A 17,050-nucleotide genomic window follows, 5' to 3' on the forward strand; every position below is an offset into this window, starting at 1 on the left:
GTAAATATAGAGGCCAGAGGTTGAAGAGCCAGGAAGCTGGAGTGAGGCCAAGTGCAGGTTTTGCCCAGGACTCTCTGGGGTAAGTCTGTGGCGGAGGTCTGGGGTTCAGGCCAGTGTCACCTTGGGCCAGTCACACCCTTTGGCCTGGGATGACTTATCTAGAGAATGAGGAGGATGTCCTTAGTGACCATAGAGGACATTCCGTGGTTCTACTGAGGAAGAGTAGAAGAGTGGGGGCCCAGTGGGTTCCAGGTAGGTCACTAGGTTCAGCTCTGGACCTCAGTCTCTACTGTGACAAGGTCACCCAAGCTGGGGACTCAGGTCAAGCAGTGCTCTGTGCAATACAGGCAGCACAGTCCAGATCCTGTCTCCATCCTAAATATCTACTCTTCCAGCCCCTACTCCCCAGAGCTCACCCCCATTGACCCAGGCTGGACCAAAGCATTGCCCCTTCCAAACCAGCCCACTTCCTGGGGCACCCAAGTGCCCTCTCCCCCAATAAAATACCCTTTCTATCTGGAAAACAGTGCCATCTGTCTCTGGTGCCTCCAGGGACAGGCTGAAGATTCTGAGCCAGGCTGGTACCTACCACCCAACTGGAGCCCCAGAGAGTTGCTCTTGTCCCAAGGAACTGACCCTGGACACTAGAATCTTAGGGGACACACCACATTCACCCTGGGACACAATACATGTTAGGCAGCTCACACATCCCCACACCAACTCTCAAAGACATACCAACACTGTTCAGTCACATTGACACCACATCAACTGGGCACAGGGTATCACAAACACTCCATTCCACACAGACCACTCTTATGTCTCACACACATTTATTCTCATGCACACATTCTCCCAGGCCCCACTCCCTGTCTTAGTTTCACTCTTACTCGGGAACAGCTATCCTTTTGCTCAGACCCTGGAGAGACTCTTAAATAAAGTTAATCTCCAGTGGTGCTTGCCTGTGATCCTACCTACTCGGGAAGCTGAGCAGGAGGATCTCAAGTTTAAGGCCAGTCTGGGCAACATAGTGAGACCCCCATTTCAAAACAAAATAAATAAATAAATGTAGCCAGTCGTGGTGGTGTACACCTGTAACCCCAGCAACTCAGGAGGCTGAGGCAGGAGGATCACAAGTTCAAGGCAGCCTCAGCTTAGAGAGATCCTGTCTCAAAATAAATAAATAAATAAATATATGTATGTGTGTGTGTGTGTATGTATGTATGTATATATATATATATATATATATATATATATATATATATATATCACTGTAGCTCACTGGTAAAGTGCCCCTGGGTTCAATCCTTAGAATATAAAAAAGTGTGTGTATGGGCTGGGGCTGTAGCTCAGGGGCAGAGCACTTGCCTAACATATGTGAGGCACTGGGTTCAATCCTCAGCGCCACATAAAAATAAACAAATAAAATACAAGCATTCTGTCCATCTACAATTACAAAAATTTTTTAAAAATAATAAAGTATGTGTATATACACACATACCAGCCTCCTTAGAGAAATAATGAGGGAAATTTTCCACCCTTGCTGAATAGCCGATCACTACACGCAGTCACTGCCATGTTACACACACACACACACACACACACACATATGAAACTTATTCCCCTTCTGAGGGAAAAAGGAAAAACCATATAGGGTCAAATGCAAACTGAGGGGAGGTTTTAGAAAACAAAACCTCCTCAAGGAAGAGTGATTCATAGATCTGGAAACTGTGATGGCCAGCTGGACAGACCCAGGCAGGCAGAGGATGCCCGCCAGTGAGAACCAGGGCAGGAGACAGACACAAGGAAGTGGGAAAGCTCCGAGGCGTCGCTTGGCCTCTCCTTTCTTTGAACCGTATTAGTCAAGATCTTCATCAATCTCCTATCAGAAAGCTTGGAGTCTTCCCTCCCAATTTACAGAAGGAATAATTGATAACTGGGTGGGAGAAGAAGAGGCCCAATGTCCTGGACTCCAGAGAGCACACTCCTCTGCTGGCCCCACACAAGCCCCCACCCACCAATGTGGGGTTTTGAAAGTAAAGGACGCTTGGAGGCAAAGACTGGCAGTGTGCATCAGGAGCAGAAGGGGACCTCCTGTCTAGACAGCCAGCGAGCCAGCGCCCTGAGCTGTGTGGCTTTCTGGACCCTCCCCTTCCTAGTCCCCTCCCTGATCTTTCATGTGGTCTGGCTCTGTGATCCCAGGGTGGGGCAGCCTAGACCCAGATTGAGATTCTGCCTTATTTCCTTGGTCCTATTCCCAGCTCCACCTCTTGCTCTGTAGAGGAGAGGGCAGCATGGGATGTGCCAAGATGCTCCCATACTGGGAGGAATCAAGGTCCCCCTGGGTCCCTCACTTCATGCTCCCATGTTCATAGCCCTAGGATAAAGGTTGGCATCTGCTCTCTGCCCGCCTCCCCCTTCCCCTGGCCCAAGCATACTCCTGCTGGAAGAGCCTGTCACTGCCATCTCTGCCTGTCATGAAGTGTGTCTCTCCAAGTTGCCCATGGCTGGGCACAGTGCCCAGAATGATGTTTCTAAGGCCTGGCCCAGCCAGAGCAGACTCCTTGTTATTCCCAAGACCCCCTCTGTTTTTTAAAGAGGAGGGTCCACTCTATAAGGCCATATAAGAGAAATAAGACAGGGAAAATCCCCCCTCCCCGCCACCCAGTGCTAAGGATGGAATCCAGGGCTTCACACATGCTGAGCAAAGGCTCCAAAACTGAGCCACAAAACCCAGCCCTAAATAGTCCTCACAAGCATCTGCCCACCCGAAGGCATATGGCCAGTGAGTTCTCATATAAACACTGAAGTACACTCATGGGCATTTTGGTACCATCAGTCCTGGATTCACCCCCACACCCACTTGAACACACTGATCTATAAACACAAGGAAAGACACAAACAAATGCAGAAATACACAAGCCTAGAGTCACAAACATATCCGGAGATACGTAAACACACTCCTGTTACACAGACACACAGATAACACATGCACCCCGAGCCACCCAGTTCCCAAGGAAACGCACTCCCAAGAATGTCCGGAGTGGGGCCAGGCAAGGCTGGGCTTGGTGCCTTGCTCCAGAGATGAGACAAGGAAACCCTTAGCTCCTGGAGCCCAGGGAGGGGGAGGGCTTCGGAGAAGAACACCCATTCCTTTGTGCTTCCGCCTACCCCTCCACAGGCTGCCAAGCTTCTGAGACAGGCGAGCCCAGACAAGAAGGCTACTGGGGGGTGGGGGATAAAGGGAGTTTAGGGTCAAAAGAGAGTGGGAGGGTACATACTTGGCAGGGTGGGCTTCTGGCTGAGGAAGGGGGGTCACTGGGGCCACAGGAAATGCTTAAAAATTCCATCATGGCCTCAGGCCCGCCCTCTTCTAAGGGAACTGAAGATGCTCTGGGAAGATCCAACAGAAGCATAGGGAGCACTGCTCACAACTACCCTGCTCACAGCACCAGGGGCAAAGGTGTTCTTAACAATGGAAGCAATGGGATTGGGGGCTGGGGAGTAAGGGCTGGGCCACCTTTGAACTTTGCCCTGCTTCTCCTTATTTCTCTGCTGTCTCACCTGCACGCACCCAAATCCTGGAGTAGATGCTCCCTCTGAGACTGAACCGGACCATCAGGAACCAGATGGCATCATGACCAAAGCCCCATTTCCTGGGTTTCTCTTTCTCAACCAGAGTCAGAAATCCTGAAGCCCTAGAGAAGGCAAGGACTTGCCCTACTGCTGCTGGGGACCTGTCTCTCTGCAGTCTGTTTCCCTACCCTGTGCTCACCTCAGGGGCAGGAGGAAGGAGTGGGGCATGGTCATTCCTAGGCCAATTTTGAAGAAAATGGCACTTAAAGGCCCCAGGCATGTGAATAGAAGGAGCTTGGGAGACAATGGAATGAGTGGGATTTCCCCTGACAAAGGGCTTCTGACCAGTGAGAGTCCCTCTGTGCAGAGCCAGGCATAGTCCAAAGCTCTGGTCTTCATTATAACCTCACCTCTGGCCCCACCCACATCTGCTTTTCTTATTCCTCTGATGGAACAACTCACTGTATGAAATGATGCTCAGAACCTAGTTTCCAGAGGAACTTCCACACCTGGCCTGTCAAAGTGCCACCTGGCCAGCCCTTTACCAGCCTAATAACCATCGTAATTAGGGGTCCTTACACAACAGGGTCTCCCTTGCATAAGAGAATGGCTGGTGCTTTGGGAAACAGAGCGATGACCATATTCATGACAGTCTTGTAGCAGGAACAGGCACGTCCTCAGATTGTGCCATCAGACTCGGCTAACTTGCCCCATTTCCACAGGGGTTTCATCTTCCTCAACAGCTTCTCTAAATTCCCTTTTGGCATCGAGGAACAGTACCATTGATCCTCTTAAGACTGCTGTTCCACTTGCTTATCTCCCAACAACCATTAACAGCCACACACACTCGCTCCCAGGCCCTCTGACAGCAGGAATTAGAGCCTCTTCTCTCCGCATGGTGTGGGGAGGCAAGGTAAGGATACCCAGAAAAGAAAAGCAGGTTGAAGACAAGTCTGGCTGCTGGAGGGGTTTTGTAAGTCCAGAGGCACCTGACTATGACCATTCAGGCAGTTACCATGGTAACCACCACGTTAGGTTTCCCCTACACCCAGCATGCACAAGCTGTGACCAAGAGGCTCCCTCCTCAGTTTAGGGGCGTCAAACCTTACCCTGAGTGAGCCGGGTAGGCTGCCGGATGGGGAGCCCATCAATAGTGCAGGCATTGCCACAAGGATAGAGGGTAAGGGTACCCCGCAGGTTCTCGATGTAGCAGTGCTCTGGAGCCAAGCCTGGACCCTGAAGTGAGATGTCTCTGGCTGCGGAGCCAATCACTGTTCTCCCTGAAGACAGAAGGCAAACTAAATCAGGGGACTGTCCAGGCGGAGGAGGCAGAGAGAGCAAGAAGGGTCACTGTGGGAATCCAGGGAGAATCTCTGCCCACCACAGCTCACCCCTCCTGGGCCCCTGAGTCTGGTTGAGACTGTAAGTGACAAAAGCTCTTCTCAAACAGAAAACTCTGCCTTGGAATGGGAAGGCACAAAGGGCACAGGAGCCAGACTGAGAGAGTAGAAAAGGAGGATACCACCTTTAGTTTCTCTACCCACTAAGTTCCTTTTTCTTTTCCCCCTTCTGGCTGTTCCCTTTTCTTGCTCTCCCCTTTTCCTTCTGCCACCTGCAACCCGTCCCTTCCCTTCCTTCCTCTCACCCAGTGCAGCCTCTCCCCCAGCCCCTCCTTGGCAGAGTCCCTGGGACTGGTATTTGGAGAATGTGGGGAATGTAGTATCACCCAGGCAACAGGTGCAGCCAGGAGAGAAGAGGGGAGGGCAGAAGCTGAGAATTATAGGGAGCCACGCCAGGGCCTCCTCTTGGGAGATGGAGCCCCCTCTTCCATCTCACCATTCTCCACTGGTCCTGCCTCTCACGCAGGCATCATCGTGGAGTGGGATCCCTTTTTCCCTGGGACATACTGGTTGCTAAGAGCAATGTGCTCTCCTTCTTGTTTCTAAACTGATCTTTAATCCTAGAATGGAGCCAGATTATCTACCAAAGAAGGCAGGCGGTCTGGGGAAGCATTGCTGAGACAAGGCCAGCATTGCTGGCAGAGGCAGAAGGGCCCCCAACATATGCAAGGGAATGGCCTCCAGAACAGAATGCCTGTAATGATGAGGGTGGGGAGTCCCTGTCCACGCTTACCTTCCTCCAGTGGCAGAAGGGTGATGGCTGTGCTGAGCCGCCCGCTGCCCAAGCTCACCAGATGCGGTTTGTCCGTTTGCACTTTCAGCCCTTTGCCTGTCTCGATCAGGTCCAAGGGTCCTTTCTGCAGGTAGTGGGGGTAGGAGATGAGCATCATTATAGACATTAGGCCAGCACCTTACCACCCTAGTCCCAGTCGCACCAGCATTCTCTCCAGCCCTTGTCCCTCTCTCTTCAAAGGGCTCTGAGGTGCTGAAAGGCTTAGCACAAAATCTTACACAAAGCATTATTCCACTAAATTGTAATTAGATCTGAATCTAGGCCACTAACTCGCCCCACTGGATTTATCTCAAGTCTTGGCTCAACTGCCCCTTTTGTCTATTAAAACAGAAACAAGGAGAGAAGTGGGGGGCAGAGCACTAGGTAAGGAGGAGGGGGCACTGTAGAGGAGGGCCAGCCCAGCTCCTTTCAGTTTTGTCCCTGGCTATCTACCTGGCTGCTGCTTGCCCCTACTAAACTAAGCTACAAGGAAGGGCGGAGGCATCGATCCAGGATCCAGCCCAGTGATACAGTCCAGGGACAACCTGTAAACCGCTTCTGACTTTCAAAGGGGAGTTTCTAGGTGAACCAATTAACCTGATTCAGATAAAGACTCAGCTGTTAATAGGCTTGGTAACTGGGGAAGGACAGAGAGGAACAGAACTGCTGCTCTCATCCTTAGGCTAGGGCCACAGATGGGTAGAACAGCTGAACACATCCCCATCAATAACCCACTTACGCCATGGCCCCAAACCCACTCACCTGCACCACAACCTGGGTCTTGCATCCAGGGCCTACCTGGCTCCTATTGAGAGCATCCATGGTCCTAGGACTCCAGAGTTCCTGGGGGCACAGGATAAAGGTGAGATGGGGAGCTCAGGGTAGAAGAGGGAAAGAAATAGGCTCTGTGGCAGGGTTCTCAGGGCCGAGGCAGCAGCAGCTACCCCCTCCTCACCAGCCACAACACAGCCACCACACCATACCAGTCCTGGCCCTTGCCAGGGTAAACACAAATAGCCTAATAGGGCCTGGCCTTATTTCTTTCTTTCTTTTTTTTTTTTTTTAAAGAGAGAGAGAGAGAGAGAGAGAGAGAGAGAGAGAGAGAGAGAGAGAGATTTTTTTTAATATTTATTTTTCAGTTCTTGGCGGACACAACATCTTTGTTTGTATGTGGTGCTGAGGATCGAACCCGGGCCACACGCATGCCAGGCGAGCGCGCTACCGCTTGAGCCACATCCCCAGCCCCTGGCCTGTATTTCTGTGCTTCCTTGCTCTGTGCTACCTAGAACTCAAATCTTACCAGCTGAAGACCCCCAGCCAACTGGACCCTTAAGTAGGTTGGGGGAAATCCCACTAATGGGTGGGTAGAAGAGCAAAATCCAGGGAAGCCCCTCCAGGGACACCAGTAGACAAAGAGTCTCCAGGTGGGTAACTTAATTGAAAAGGGCTCCATCCCCCATCCTTTCCTTTTCTTCCTCTGCCTCTTTCCCAGGGGTCTCAGTAGGATGTTTTTTCTTTCTTCCTTCCTTTTGGGAGGGGGTACCAGGGATTGAACCCAGGGGACTTTACTACTAGGCTCTATTCCCAGCCCTTTTTATATTTTTTTAGTTGTAAGTGGACACAATACCTTTTTTTTTTTTTAATGTGGTGCTGAAGATTGAACTCAGTGCCTCATGCATGCTAGGCGAGCTCTCTACCACTGAGCAAGTCCAGCCAACCCTTTTTATTTTTTGAGACAGAGTCTTGCTAAGTTGCCCAGGCTAGCCTTGAAACTTGTGATCCTCCTGCCTCAGTGTGCCCTCTTAAGTTGCTGAGATTATAGGTATGAGCCATTGCCCCAGCTAGCAGGATGTTTTCTTAAAAGAGACACAGGAAAAACACAGCTATTCTTGCCATCTCTGTTTATCTCAACTCTTATGTCTTCTCTTCCCCAGAAAGCAACCTCACCTCAACCTAATCAGCTAAGTCTCAATGGTGACTATTACTGAGAATGTAGGACTATTGTGTTCTTACCTAGCTTGGTGCTGTAGGAAGCTTAGATTCCAGAACCAGAACTTGAATCCCCACCCACCTACCACCACCACCCATCCCTCTTTCCCTGGTTTATGATTCTAGTACCTGAGAAATGTGAGGAAGAACCTTTGTGTGTTACTGTGTGTCTACATGTCCATCATCTGGCCAAAGTGTCAAAGTGAGAAACATTCATTGGCTGCTGAAATATTGCCCGGGAAAGCTAAGGGCTTAGGGAGGTAGATAAGGAAAGCAGGGTGTCCTTATACTGTTTCTTGCTGCCATCTACCAGGTGACTTACAGAGGAAGTAGGGGCAGGAGCCAGCATTCCAGGAAGTGTCTGACCCTGGCAAAGGGTCCCAAGGGCCTCAGTCATGGAGCTACTAAATTTATCCTCCCAGGTTCCACCCTTCCGGGCCAGGACTACATCATCTCCGTCACCATTTCCAACCAAGCTGGCGGAAGAGAGGCCAGAATAGTGCCTGGGGCCCACCCCAAGCTTGCCTGGGAAGAGGGAAAGCAAAGGCCATTAACACACCAAGCCCCAAGCTGGCTTGGCATCTGCCCAGGCATCCTGGCCACAGGGAAGTTTCCAGGGACAGATTGCTATCCTGCTTCCTTAGACTCAGGAAAATCCCTCAGCATTTTCTGAGGGATAGAGACAAGAGAGTGGATTGGGAATGGGGAGTTTATGTAAAATAATGGGTAAAAAAAGTTAAAAAGTACACAATGGTGAAGAAAAGGCATCATCCTTCAGTGAAGAGTTTTATTTTTATTTTTATGTGGTACTGAAGATTGAACCTAGGGGCATTCTATCATTGAGCTACACTGCCAGCCCATTTTATTTTTTATTTTGAGAGAGGGTCTCATTAAATTGATGAGGTTGGCCTTGAATTTGTAATCCTTCTGCCTCAGCCTTCTGAGTGGCTGGGATTATAGTCATGTGCCACCACTCTCAGCTGGAAAAAATTTTAAACTGGGATACTATAGCCTTAAATTCTCTGCTGACTTTATTATTTATTAGCTATAAAATCTTGGACAAGTTATTTAACTTCTCTGATTGTCAAGTCAATCTTCTATAAAACTAATAATAATAATTTTAAAAGATTGGATTAGTGTTTGCCTGAGGCTAAAGGTAGAATAGAGAGTGAATAAATGGGCATAAAGATTTTGAGAGGGTTGATAGAAATGTTTTAAAATTAAATTTTGATGATGGTTGCACAGCTCTGTAAATATACTAAAAAACATTGCACACTTAAATTGGGTGGATTTTATGGTATATAAATCACACATCAATAAAACTGTTAGTTTTAAAAAAAAGATTGGAGATTCAGTATTTTACTAAATGACACTCTACAAAGTGCAAAGCACTATAAAAATGCCAGCTCTTATTATGAGTTGTGTGACCTTGAGCAAGGCACTTCACCTTTCTGGGCCTCAGTTTCTTCATCTGCCACCCTGGAGTGTTTGTCACTCTGAAGCCTTTCCTGTGATCATTTATTTACACCAAAGAAATTCAAGTGGAGATAAAGAATTATGTTGATGGGGAATAAGAGTGATTAGATGAGAGGTGAGAATGGAACAAGGAGGTGAAAGGAGAGGGAGAGATAAGGAGAGAGTTGTAGGAAGAAGATAAGAGAATATGTAGAGACTGGGAGGTGCAAGGCTGTGGCTCCAGCTCAGAAACCTAACCCAAGTCAAGTGTAAGACATCCAAACCAACCTGCCCCAGCACCAGAGCTGCGTTGACTTAGGGGTCTCGCAGCGCCAGAGAGAGCGGCCACCTGGGGGCGTCCCTTCCTCAGACCCCAACCCCAGCCAGGGCGGCTAAGCGGCTCTGCGCCCGGGCGCCCCCAACTGGCTGGCCCGCTTCCGTCCCACCCGGCTGCTACCCACTACCCTCGACTGTAATTACTCACCCGCCCCGGCCTCTGCTGCCTTTCTGGGAAACTCTGCCCCGCCCCGCCGCCAAAAAAAGGCCGCTGTGGTGTGAGTCCCACTCTGGGGCAAGGAAGCCGGCTCCCACACCCTCACACAGATGCCCAAATGCCTCCTCCGGAGCAAGGTGTGGACGCCTAACTGGCCAGATTTGGAGAGCTACAGGGAAGGTCCACGACTGCGTCGAGGAGGTCACCCCGGACTGGCCCCATTGGCCTCCTCGCCTAGCGGGAACGCGCGAGCAGCTGGGCAACACGGGACACCGGTCCCAGCCTTGTCTGCCGAGTGGGGCGCTCAAAGACTCCCCTCGGGACCTCTGCACCCGAATGAGTGAAGTGAGGCCCGGGCCAACCAGCTCTGGCACCTGCAAGCACTGAAGGAGGCTCCTGGGGCTCCCAGTGACGCCCGAGATGCGAGCTCTATAGCCAGCGCCGAGGGAAAGGCCTGTCCCCCGTGGGACCACTGCTTGCGACACCCAAGCCTTTGCGGGTCACTTCGGCGCTCACCTTGGTCCCGGGAGGCCAGCCGAGGCCTCGCCCCCAGTGTCGCATGGCTGTGGCCGTTGGCCTGCGGCGCCGAGCTGGGGTCCTCTCGGCCCGCTGCGGCTTTCGCCTTCCCGGGCACACATCCGCCCTCCGGGAAGGGCCACAGTCAGAGGAAGGAGTCAGGACAGGAAGGAAACTGAGGCTAGGAGCCCAGAGGGCGGGACGCCCGAGAGGGGCGGGGGTGTCCAAAGGCCCCCAGAAAGGAGAAAACTTAAATAAGGGCGTCTGCGAAGGGACTGGGAGGGGAAAGCGACACGCGGGGGGTTGGAGGGGGACGTTTAAGAGTGAGCCTGGGGATAAGAAAAAAATGAAATCAGAGGAGAAGATTAAGTGCAGAGGATGGCGGGGGAGAGACTGAGGATAGACGATGGGGAAAATTGGGAAGGTCCCAGGAGGTAGAGGGGCAGTGGAGGGGGTGACCGTAGAGCGGTAGGTAGGCGAAGTGGAGGAAAAGAGGGAGATTAGGGGCAGGCCAGCGGCCCCACAAGTGGGGGAGAGGAGATGCAGCCAGATGACAGAGGATACAGCCCCAGTAAGAGATGTGAGTGTAGTTTGGGGGTGTGATTTTTAGTTGGGGGATGCGGGAAAGGTACATCTCGTTCACCTCTCTGAAACCGGCAGGTCGCGTGGGATTTCCGTACGCTAGAGGCCCCTGTCACCCTCTTGGTTGCCCTTCCCCAGGCCGCCGGGTGGGACAAGGCCGCAGTGTTGGGCTGACTGCCGCAGCTGCCCCGCCCGCCCTGACTTCGGGACAAGAGGCCTTTCTTTGGTTGGGCAGAGAGAAGGAACCGCTTGTTTGCGCGGAGGGGAAAAGGAATGGCCCCTACACACAGCAGCTTGCAGCTGGGCAGCTGCAGGAAGGGGACTGGCATGTGTGAGGGACTGCATGTGTGAGTGAGGCTGCCTGTGTGGGTGGGGACTAGGTGTGTAAGCGGGGCAGCGTGTGAATGGGGCTGCGTGAGCACGGGGTACGGTTTCCTATACGTGAGTCGTGCAGTGTGAAACGTGTGGTGGGGTCTAGGCGTGTTAAGGTTTCTGCGTGTGTCCCAATAGCGAACGTAGCACAGGGGCTGTGTGTATGTAACGCGTGGGAGTGGAGGGTGGGGAGCTATGTGTGTGTGCTGTGAGGATGCCCGACGTGAGAGCTTGCGCTTGTGTGACAGCTGTGGATGAACCCGCAGTCGGATGAATCAGCCCCCGGGAGCCTCCGGGACCGCTGAGCTAACGGGCCCAGAATGCAGCCCCGCCCCGGCGCCCGGGGTCCCCCGCCGGGCGGTGCGATAGCGAGCCAAGTCCCGGCTAACGCGCCCACCTCCGCGGAAGCGTCTGGGGCGCCTCGGCAACCCTGCGCCCGGCGGCCCCACCCAGTCAGTCGTCCGCCTGCACTTCCCCATCCCGGGGGAGCCCGATGACTTGGCTCAGCCTCGGCTCGGGGGAACTCCGCTAGGCATTCGGATCCAGACCGCGAAGGCGTGGCGAAAACCTGCGACTTACTCTTTCAAGGTGCCCCATGTGGCCTCCGGGACCCCAAAAGACATGGGGTCTTGAAGAGTGCCTGGGAAACCTCAAACTCTCTTCCCATCTCCTGGACAGCCCCAAGGATCCCTCCTGGACTCCCGTTCCTCCGAGCAGGACTCCTTATCCCTTCGAAATCTATCAAGGCGGCTGACCCAGGGACAAGAGCGGATACGCCACTGGGGATCCCCCTTCCTGTGTTCCTGCTTTTGTCGGAGAAGTTGGTGTGGGCTTTGGAGACAAGGGCACGCACGCACACACGCCACCGCAAATGTCCGTCTAGCCGTGGTGGTGCCTAAAGGAGAGTTTGGATCCGCAAATCTCAGAATCCTTTCGGGGGGCGGGGGGGAGTCCACAAGGGCCCCCTCTGGCGGCAACGTTGGCAGCGGCTTGGAAGGGCAAAATCAAGCTGCTCACGGGAAAGCAGCGAAGCTGACTCCCACAAAGCCCTTTTCATCTCCACGCACTCACCTGAGATGTCCCCTCCTTCCCTACGGGTTTCTTCCGAGCTCCCTACTCTAGAGCTGATCTCGCCAGTACCTGGGGACTTTCCCTTATGCGGTCCCAGCCGTGCAGTGAACCTGCCGTGAGAGTAATGAGAGGAGGTGCGCTTACCTCGAGGGGTGAGGGGGACACCGGTCCCTTGGCCCGGCTCCGCAGCGGCGGCCTCAAACTGGGGAGAACACTGTTACTTTTCCTTGGGAGTCCTCTGAGTAGGAGGAGAGTGAGCCTGTCCCGCCCCCCACCCCCGCGAGTCCCCGCCCCCACCCCCGTCCTGTCAGCCTGGCCAGCCAGAGAAGACGCCCTTGTGGGGCTGGAGCCCAAGGTCCCCCACCCACCCTTTCCCACAGCAGCACCTCCCCCCCGCCTGCACAGCGCCCGCTTTGTTCATCTGTACAGCTGGCTCTCCACCGCCACTGCCACCACCACCACCACCACCACCACCACCACCACCACCACCACAGCACACGAGCACACAGCCTTTCCTTCCGCCCTCCCCTCTGGACTCTCCTAGACCACCCTGGACCCCTGTTTTGACGCTGTTTTGAGAGGGTGTTTTTGACAGCTTGCACTCCCTCTTGTCTCCTATTCTCTTCTCTGTCATCTTATATGCCTAAAACCTCCACTGGTTCCCACTGACCCTCCTAGTCGGCGCAGCCCCAACATACTCTCAATTCAACATTTCCTCCAGAACATCTACTGGGGACACCTAGGTCTTCCCTCCTTACCACCTCTCCTCACTCCATTCCAAGGCCCACCATGAAAAGCCACAAATGAGGTTGAGAACCCTGCATATGAGGCTTCACAGTTTCCTAAGAATAGGTAAAGAAGGCATGTTAAAGTGCCACGCAATCTGAAAAGCAGAGGAAAGCCAAGTGGAGTTACTACCACCAGCTCCCCATTAGCTCCACCCCACCACAGATCTACTGGATTGAGGTTGGGCAATGGGGAGGCAGGCTAGAGACACACACAAGCCTATAGTAAGTTGAGTCTTTGAAGAATGAGGGTTAATAAGAGAAAAAAAGAGGAGCATTAAACACTTAAGAGCAGCCTAGAAACTGAGCCTGGTCAGTCATTCTCTGTCTCAATCCCCACCTAGAAATTGAACACTGACAGTGGATCCTTAACTTGCAAAGCCAACTCTTGCCTCAGGAGACTGGCTGGGAGGCCCTAGGGAGCTGAACTCAGCTAGAGTGGATCTCTTTAACCTGAATGCTATAGAGGGACCCCAGAGACTCTTCCTGGCTGAAGGAAGGAGCAGGAAACCCCAAGTCTAGCCTAAATTCCAGCTGAGTGGATAGCAAAAAAATAAATTGTCTTTGAGATGGAAAAGCCTTGTTCTGATCTGGTGGTTTTAGTTTCTGCCCTCTCTCCCTAACCCAGAAACAGCAGGAGTCTGAACAGCAGGAATCCCTGGTCACTCATTGACAGGGCTAGCATTAGCAGGGGGCCCTTCACCACCAGAGACTGATCCAGCCAAGCAGTGGACAAGAAGGGGGAGAGGGGAGGGTGCTTTTTGTTGCTACCTGTTCTAAGCAGTGGAGGTGGGACAGTCAGTTTCCAGTACACACTGTGGGTACCAGGAAACCTCAGGAGTTGGGAGGCAAGCCTCATTCTTCCTCTGTTCATACAGTTTGAGGTTCATGAAAGGACTTTAACTCTGGCCAGCCTTCATGAAGCAGTTCACAACAGTAATTTTCAAGCTATTCTGTTGTGTTTAAAAAAGAAAAAGAAACAAAATTGTTGTATCCCATATACCAACACCCAGCATTTGTGGAGGGGCTCAGATTGGGGTACCTCAGAATTTTTCATTTCCAACCCTAGCTCCTCTTTACTGTCTCGGTAAAGAAGAATTTCAAGGAATAATTGAGCTGATCATAGAGGCAGCTGCTGCTGAGGCAGGGGGTTGAAACAGCACCTAACTGTCCTCACTGTCCTCCCAATCCAGGGACCAGCTGACCCCTTGATGAAGGCTCTGTGCAATGTGTCCCCTCTCCTGCTGTGTTGGGTCTCTATGTTCCCACAGTAAGAGCACTCAGGGGACTGAAGACCTACTGCCCCCATCCCTCCACCCTCTTCCCACTCCACATCTGGAGCCCATCAAATAACTCAGTGCTTTCTCACAGTTACGCAAGAGGTCGAGCAGCTGGGAGCTCAGGAAAGGGGGAGGAAGAGAGGAGAAGAAAGCAGAAAACAGCTTTCCAGGCATGCTTCAGACTTTCCGAAATGGAAGCAGGGGGAGAGGGCAAAGACTGGGTGTGGAAGGAAGAGTGGATTTTTTTCAAGGCCTCTGCACTTGGCTATGAATGTCAGGAGTGGATTCCACACTCCTCCTGCCTTTGCTTTGGCATATTTCTCACTCTGTCCCTCTTCTCAAACTGCACTCCCTCTACCCCAAAAAGAGGTGATTGTTGCTCACACAACTAGCAGTCCCTGTAGATACACACCCTCTCCCACAAAGCTATCCCTTTCTGACTTCTTTGGATTCTGTACTCAGGCATCATTAGTGTTAGGTGTGGTAGCAGCAAAGATGCCAAACAACTCCTCGCTGCATTCAACTTGGGAAAATGTTCAAACTTTGTTTCAGTGGCTGCAAAGCAGCAGAAGCTCCTTTCTCAGCTTGTCCTAGAAAAATTACACAAACCTAATAGATCCAAACTGAGTGGGAAATTTGGGCAGGACAGATGACTGGTTCTGTGTCTGGGGCTTAGGATCTTCCTGTGGGCTGTAAAGAACAAGCATTAAAGGCTTGGGGTACACATAGTGGTAGAAAGCCTGTTGCGTTAGCTCTAGGGCCTGCCTTCAATTTCCATCATCACACTCATTTGGACAAAAGAATGGGAAACAAGACCTGTTTCCATTTCTCTTTGCCTTGGATTTGTAATGCCTTTCTTTCAAATAACTCCTGTCCTGGTTTGGTAACCAACCTGATGTTTCCAGAATTGGATTAAACCACTTAGGAGTTAAGTAGTTAACATGGCAAAAACCTTCTTTTTTGGTGAAGAATGGGAGAAAGTGCCTGGTAGTTTGGCTTCTTTTGTTTGTGAGAGGGAAAACAGCCTGGAATGGGAAAGTTAGTCTAATTTCCCTAAAGGCCTACCTTGTATTTATCACTAACTCCCCAGGGTAAGATAGAAGACATTTATAGAGATGGGGTCTGCCCTTGGGTAACGGGAATGCACAGCAACCAACCTACTTGTAGGTATAATAGGAATTTCAAAGCTCTAGAGTTGTAAATATACTTGCCAAATGAGGTAAGAAGAGGGAATGGACATGTATGTATGTGTATGTGGTGTTACTATAAGATAAATGTGCTTAGTATAGAGGAGTCATTCTGAGTTTTTGCCTCCCTGCCCCCAGTACTAGGGATTGAACCCAGGGCTTCACACATGCTAGGCAAGTGTTCTACCACTGAGCTACATCCCCAGCCTTATGTTTCATTTGATTCCCCTGAAGCCTACCTGAAAAGAAGCCATACTCTCGGGCTGGGACTGTAGCTTAGTAGCAGAGCACTTGCCTAGCATGCATGAGGCACTGGGTTCTATCCTCAGCCCACATTAAAAAAAAAAAAAAAAAAAAAAAGCAAATAAAGGGATTCTGTCCATCTATAACTACAAAAAAAATTAACAAAAACATACTCTCATTTAGACCCATGTTATCACTAGTTGTAGTTAACATTGGTCTAGCTTAGAAAAAGATTTCATAACCAGGTAATCACTGCTTCCAGTTGGATTTTTTTTTTTTGAAGATGAGGACTGTTTCTCTCCTATCTCCTTAAAATAAACCCTGCCAGAGGTGAACTTTAACAAAAGGCTATTCTACATCCACCCTGGAAATCTCTCAGATCCTACCAAGTATGAACAATTTTAAAATCAATTTAAAGGCAAAAATTTCCATCATCAGAGATGGCACAGGTTGAGTTTTGAGATTTGTTGCTAGCAAGAGTGATTTTTTTTAACATGGAACTCCTGTCCAGAGAGGTATGATCCCAATCTTCTCTACATGGGATTAATCAATTCAGAGCATGAACCACAAGCCTCCTACATTAAACAGAATGCTTGACTAGATCTATTTTGCTAGACTCCCTCACAAGAGGCCAACAAAAAAATCCATGTGATATCACAGAGGAATTAGCAACCCTAATTATGACACTTGTGGCATGATTTTGGTATTCTTCACTAGATTAAGGTTACAATCGCAGCAAGGCAAGCCATATTTTAGCATCATTAAATCAGATACTATTTCATTAAGAAAAAAATTCATAATCTTGGCCTTTATCATTACAATGCTTTCATTTTAGACATTTATTATTCAGAGTTCTCTGTTTTCCTAACAATTTGTTTACATTCAATATTTTTCCCAAGTTGAATAAAAGAGGAATAAAAAAGTAAGACACCTTCTCTGAGGGAATTAACAATTCCCAAGGCATTCATTGCCTCTTCTTGGTTCTCTTAAAAAAAAAAAAAAAAAAGAATAACTAGTAATATAGGAATCCACCCAGGACATCATGCATGCTAGCCAAGTACTCTACCATTGAGCTACATTCCCATCCTTTTTCTATTTTGAGACACAGTCTTGCTGTTTCCCAGGTTGACCTACAACTTGTGATCCTCCTTCCTTAGCCTCAAGTAGTTAGGATTATAGGGGTGTCCCACTATGGCCAGCTCCTGATTCACATCTTACCGCTGCCTAACAGGGAGAATAATATGCTGCATAACATTATTCTTTGAAGATGATACTTCATTTTTCTGATTGTACAATTGCCCCTGATAAAATTAAGACTTCAAATTAAGACTC

At 50.5% G+C, this 17,050-nt stretch overlaps 1 protein-coding gene across 31 annotated transcripts in view; it reads right to left on the reverse strand.

Annotated features, from left to right (window-relative positions):
* Phldb1 (pleckstrin homology like domain family B member 1) overlaps positions 1 to 12,477 on the reverse strand; it is a 47,247-nt gene extending 34,770 nt beyond the window's left edge. For 5 of the 31 annotated variants that reach the window (XM_058577200.1, XM_046438551.2, XM_058577201.1 and 2 more), the window contains exons 1-4: positions 10,199 to 10,339; positions 6,508 to 6,588; positions 5,707 to 5,830; positions 4,683 to 4,853 (exon numbers count right to left, since the gene is read on the reverse strand). In XM_058577200.1, the coding sequence (XP_058433183.1) occupies positions 4,683 to 4,853; positions 5,707 to 5,830; positions 6,508 to 6,588; positions 10,199 to 10,243 (421 nt within the window). In that variant the 5' untranslated portion in view covers positions 10,244 to 10,339. Of the gene's footprint in view, positions 1 to 4,682; positions 4,854 to 5,706; positions 5,831 to 6,507; positions 6,589 to 10,198; positions 10,354 to 12,367 lie in introns of those variants that run through there. The other 26 variants (XM_058577187.1, XM_058577189.1, XM_058577186.1 and 23 more) reach the window with 15 other exon arrangements.
* Positions 12,478 to 17,050: the final 4,573 nt, after the last annotated feature.

Source organism: Marmota monax, unplaced genomic scaffold (assembly GCF_021218885.2).
Source record: "Marmota monax isolate L192 unplaced genomic scaffold, Marmota_monax_Labrador192_F-V1.1 WCK01_AAM20220418_F8-fsc00081, whole genome shotgun sequence".
NCBI lineage: Eukaryota > Metazoa > Chordata > Mammalia > Rodentia > Sciuridae > Marmota > Marmota monax.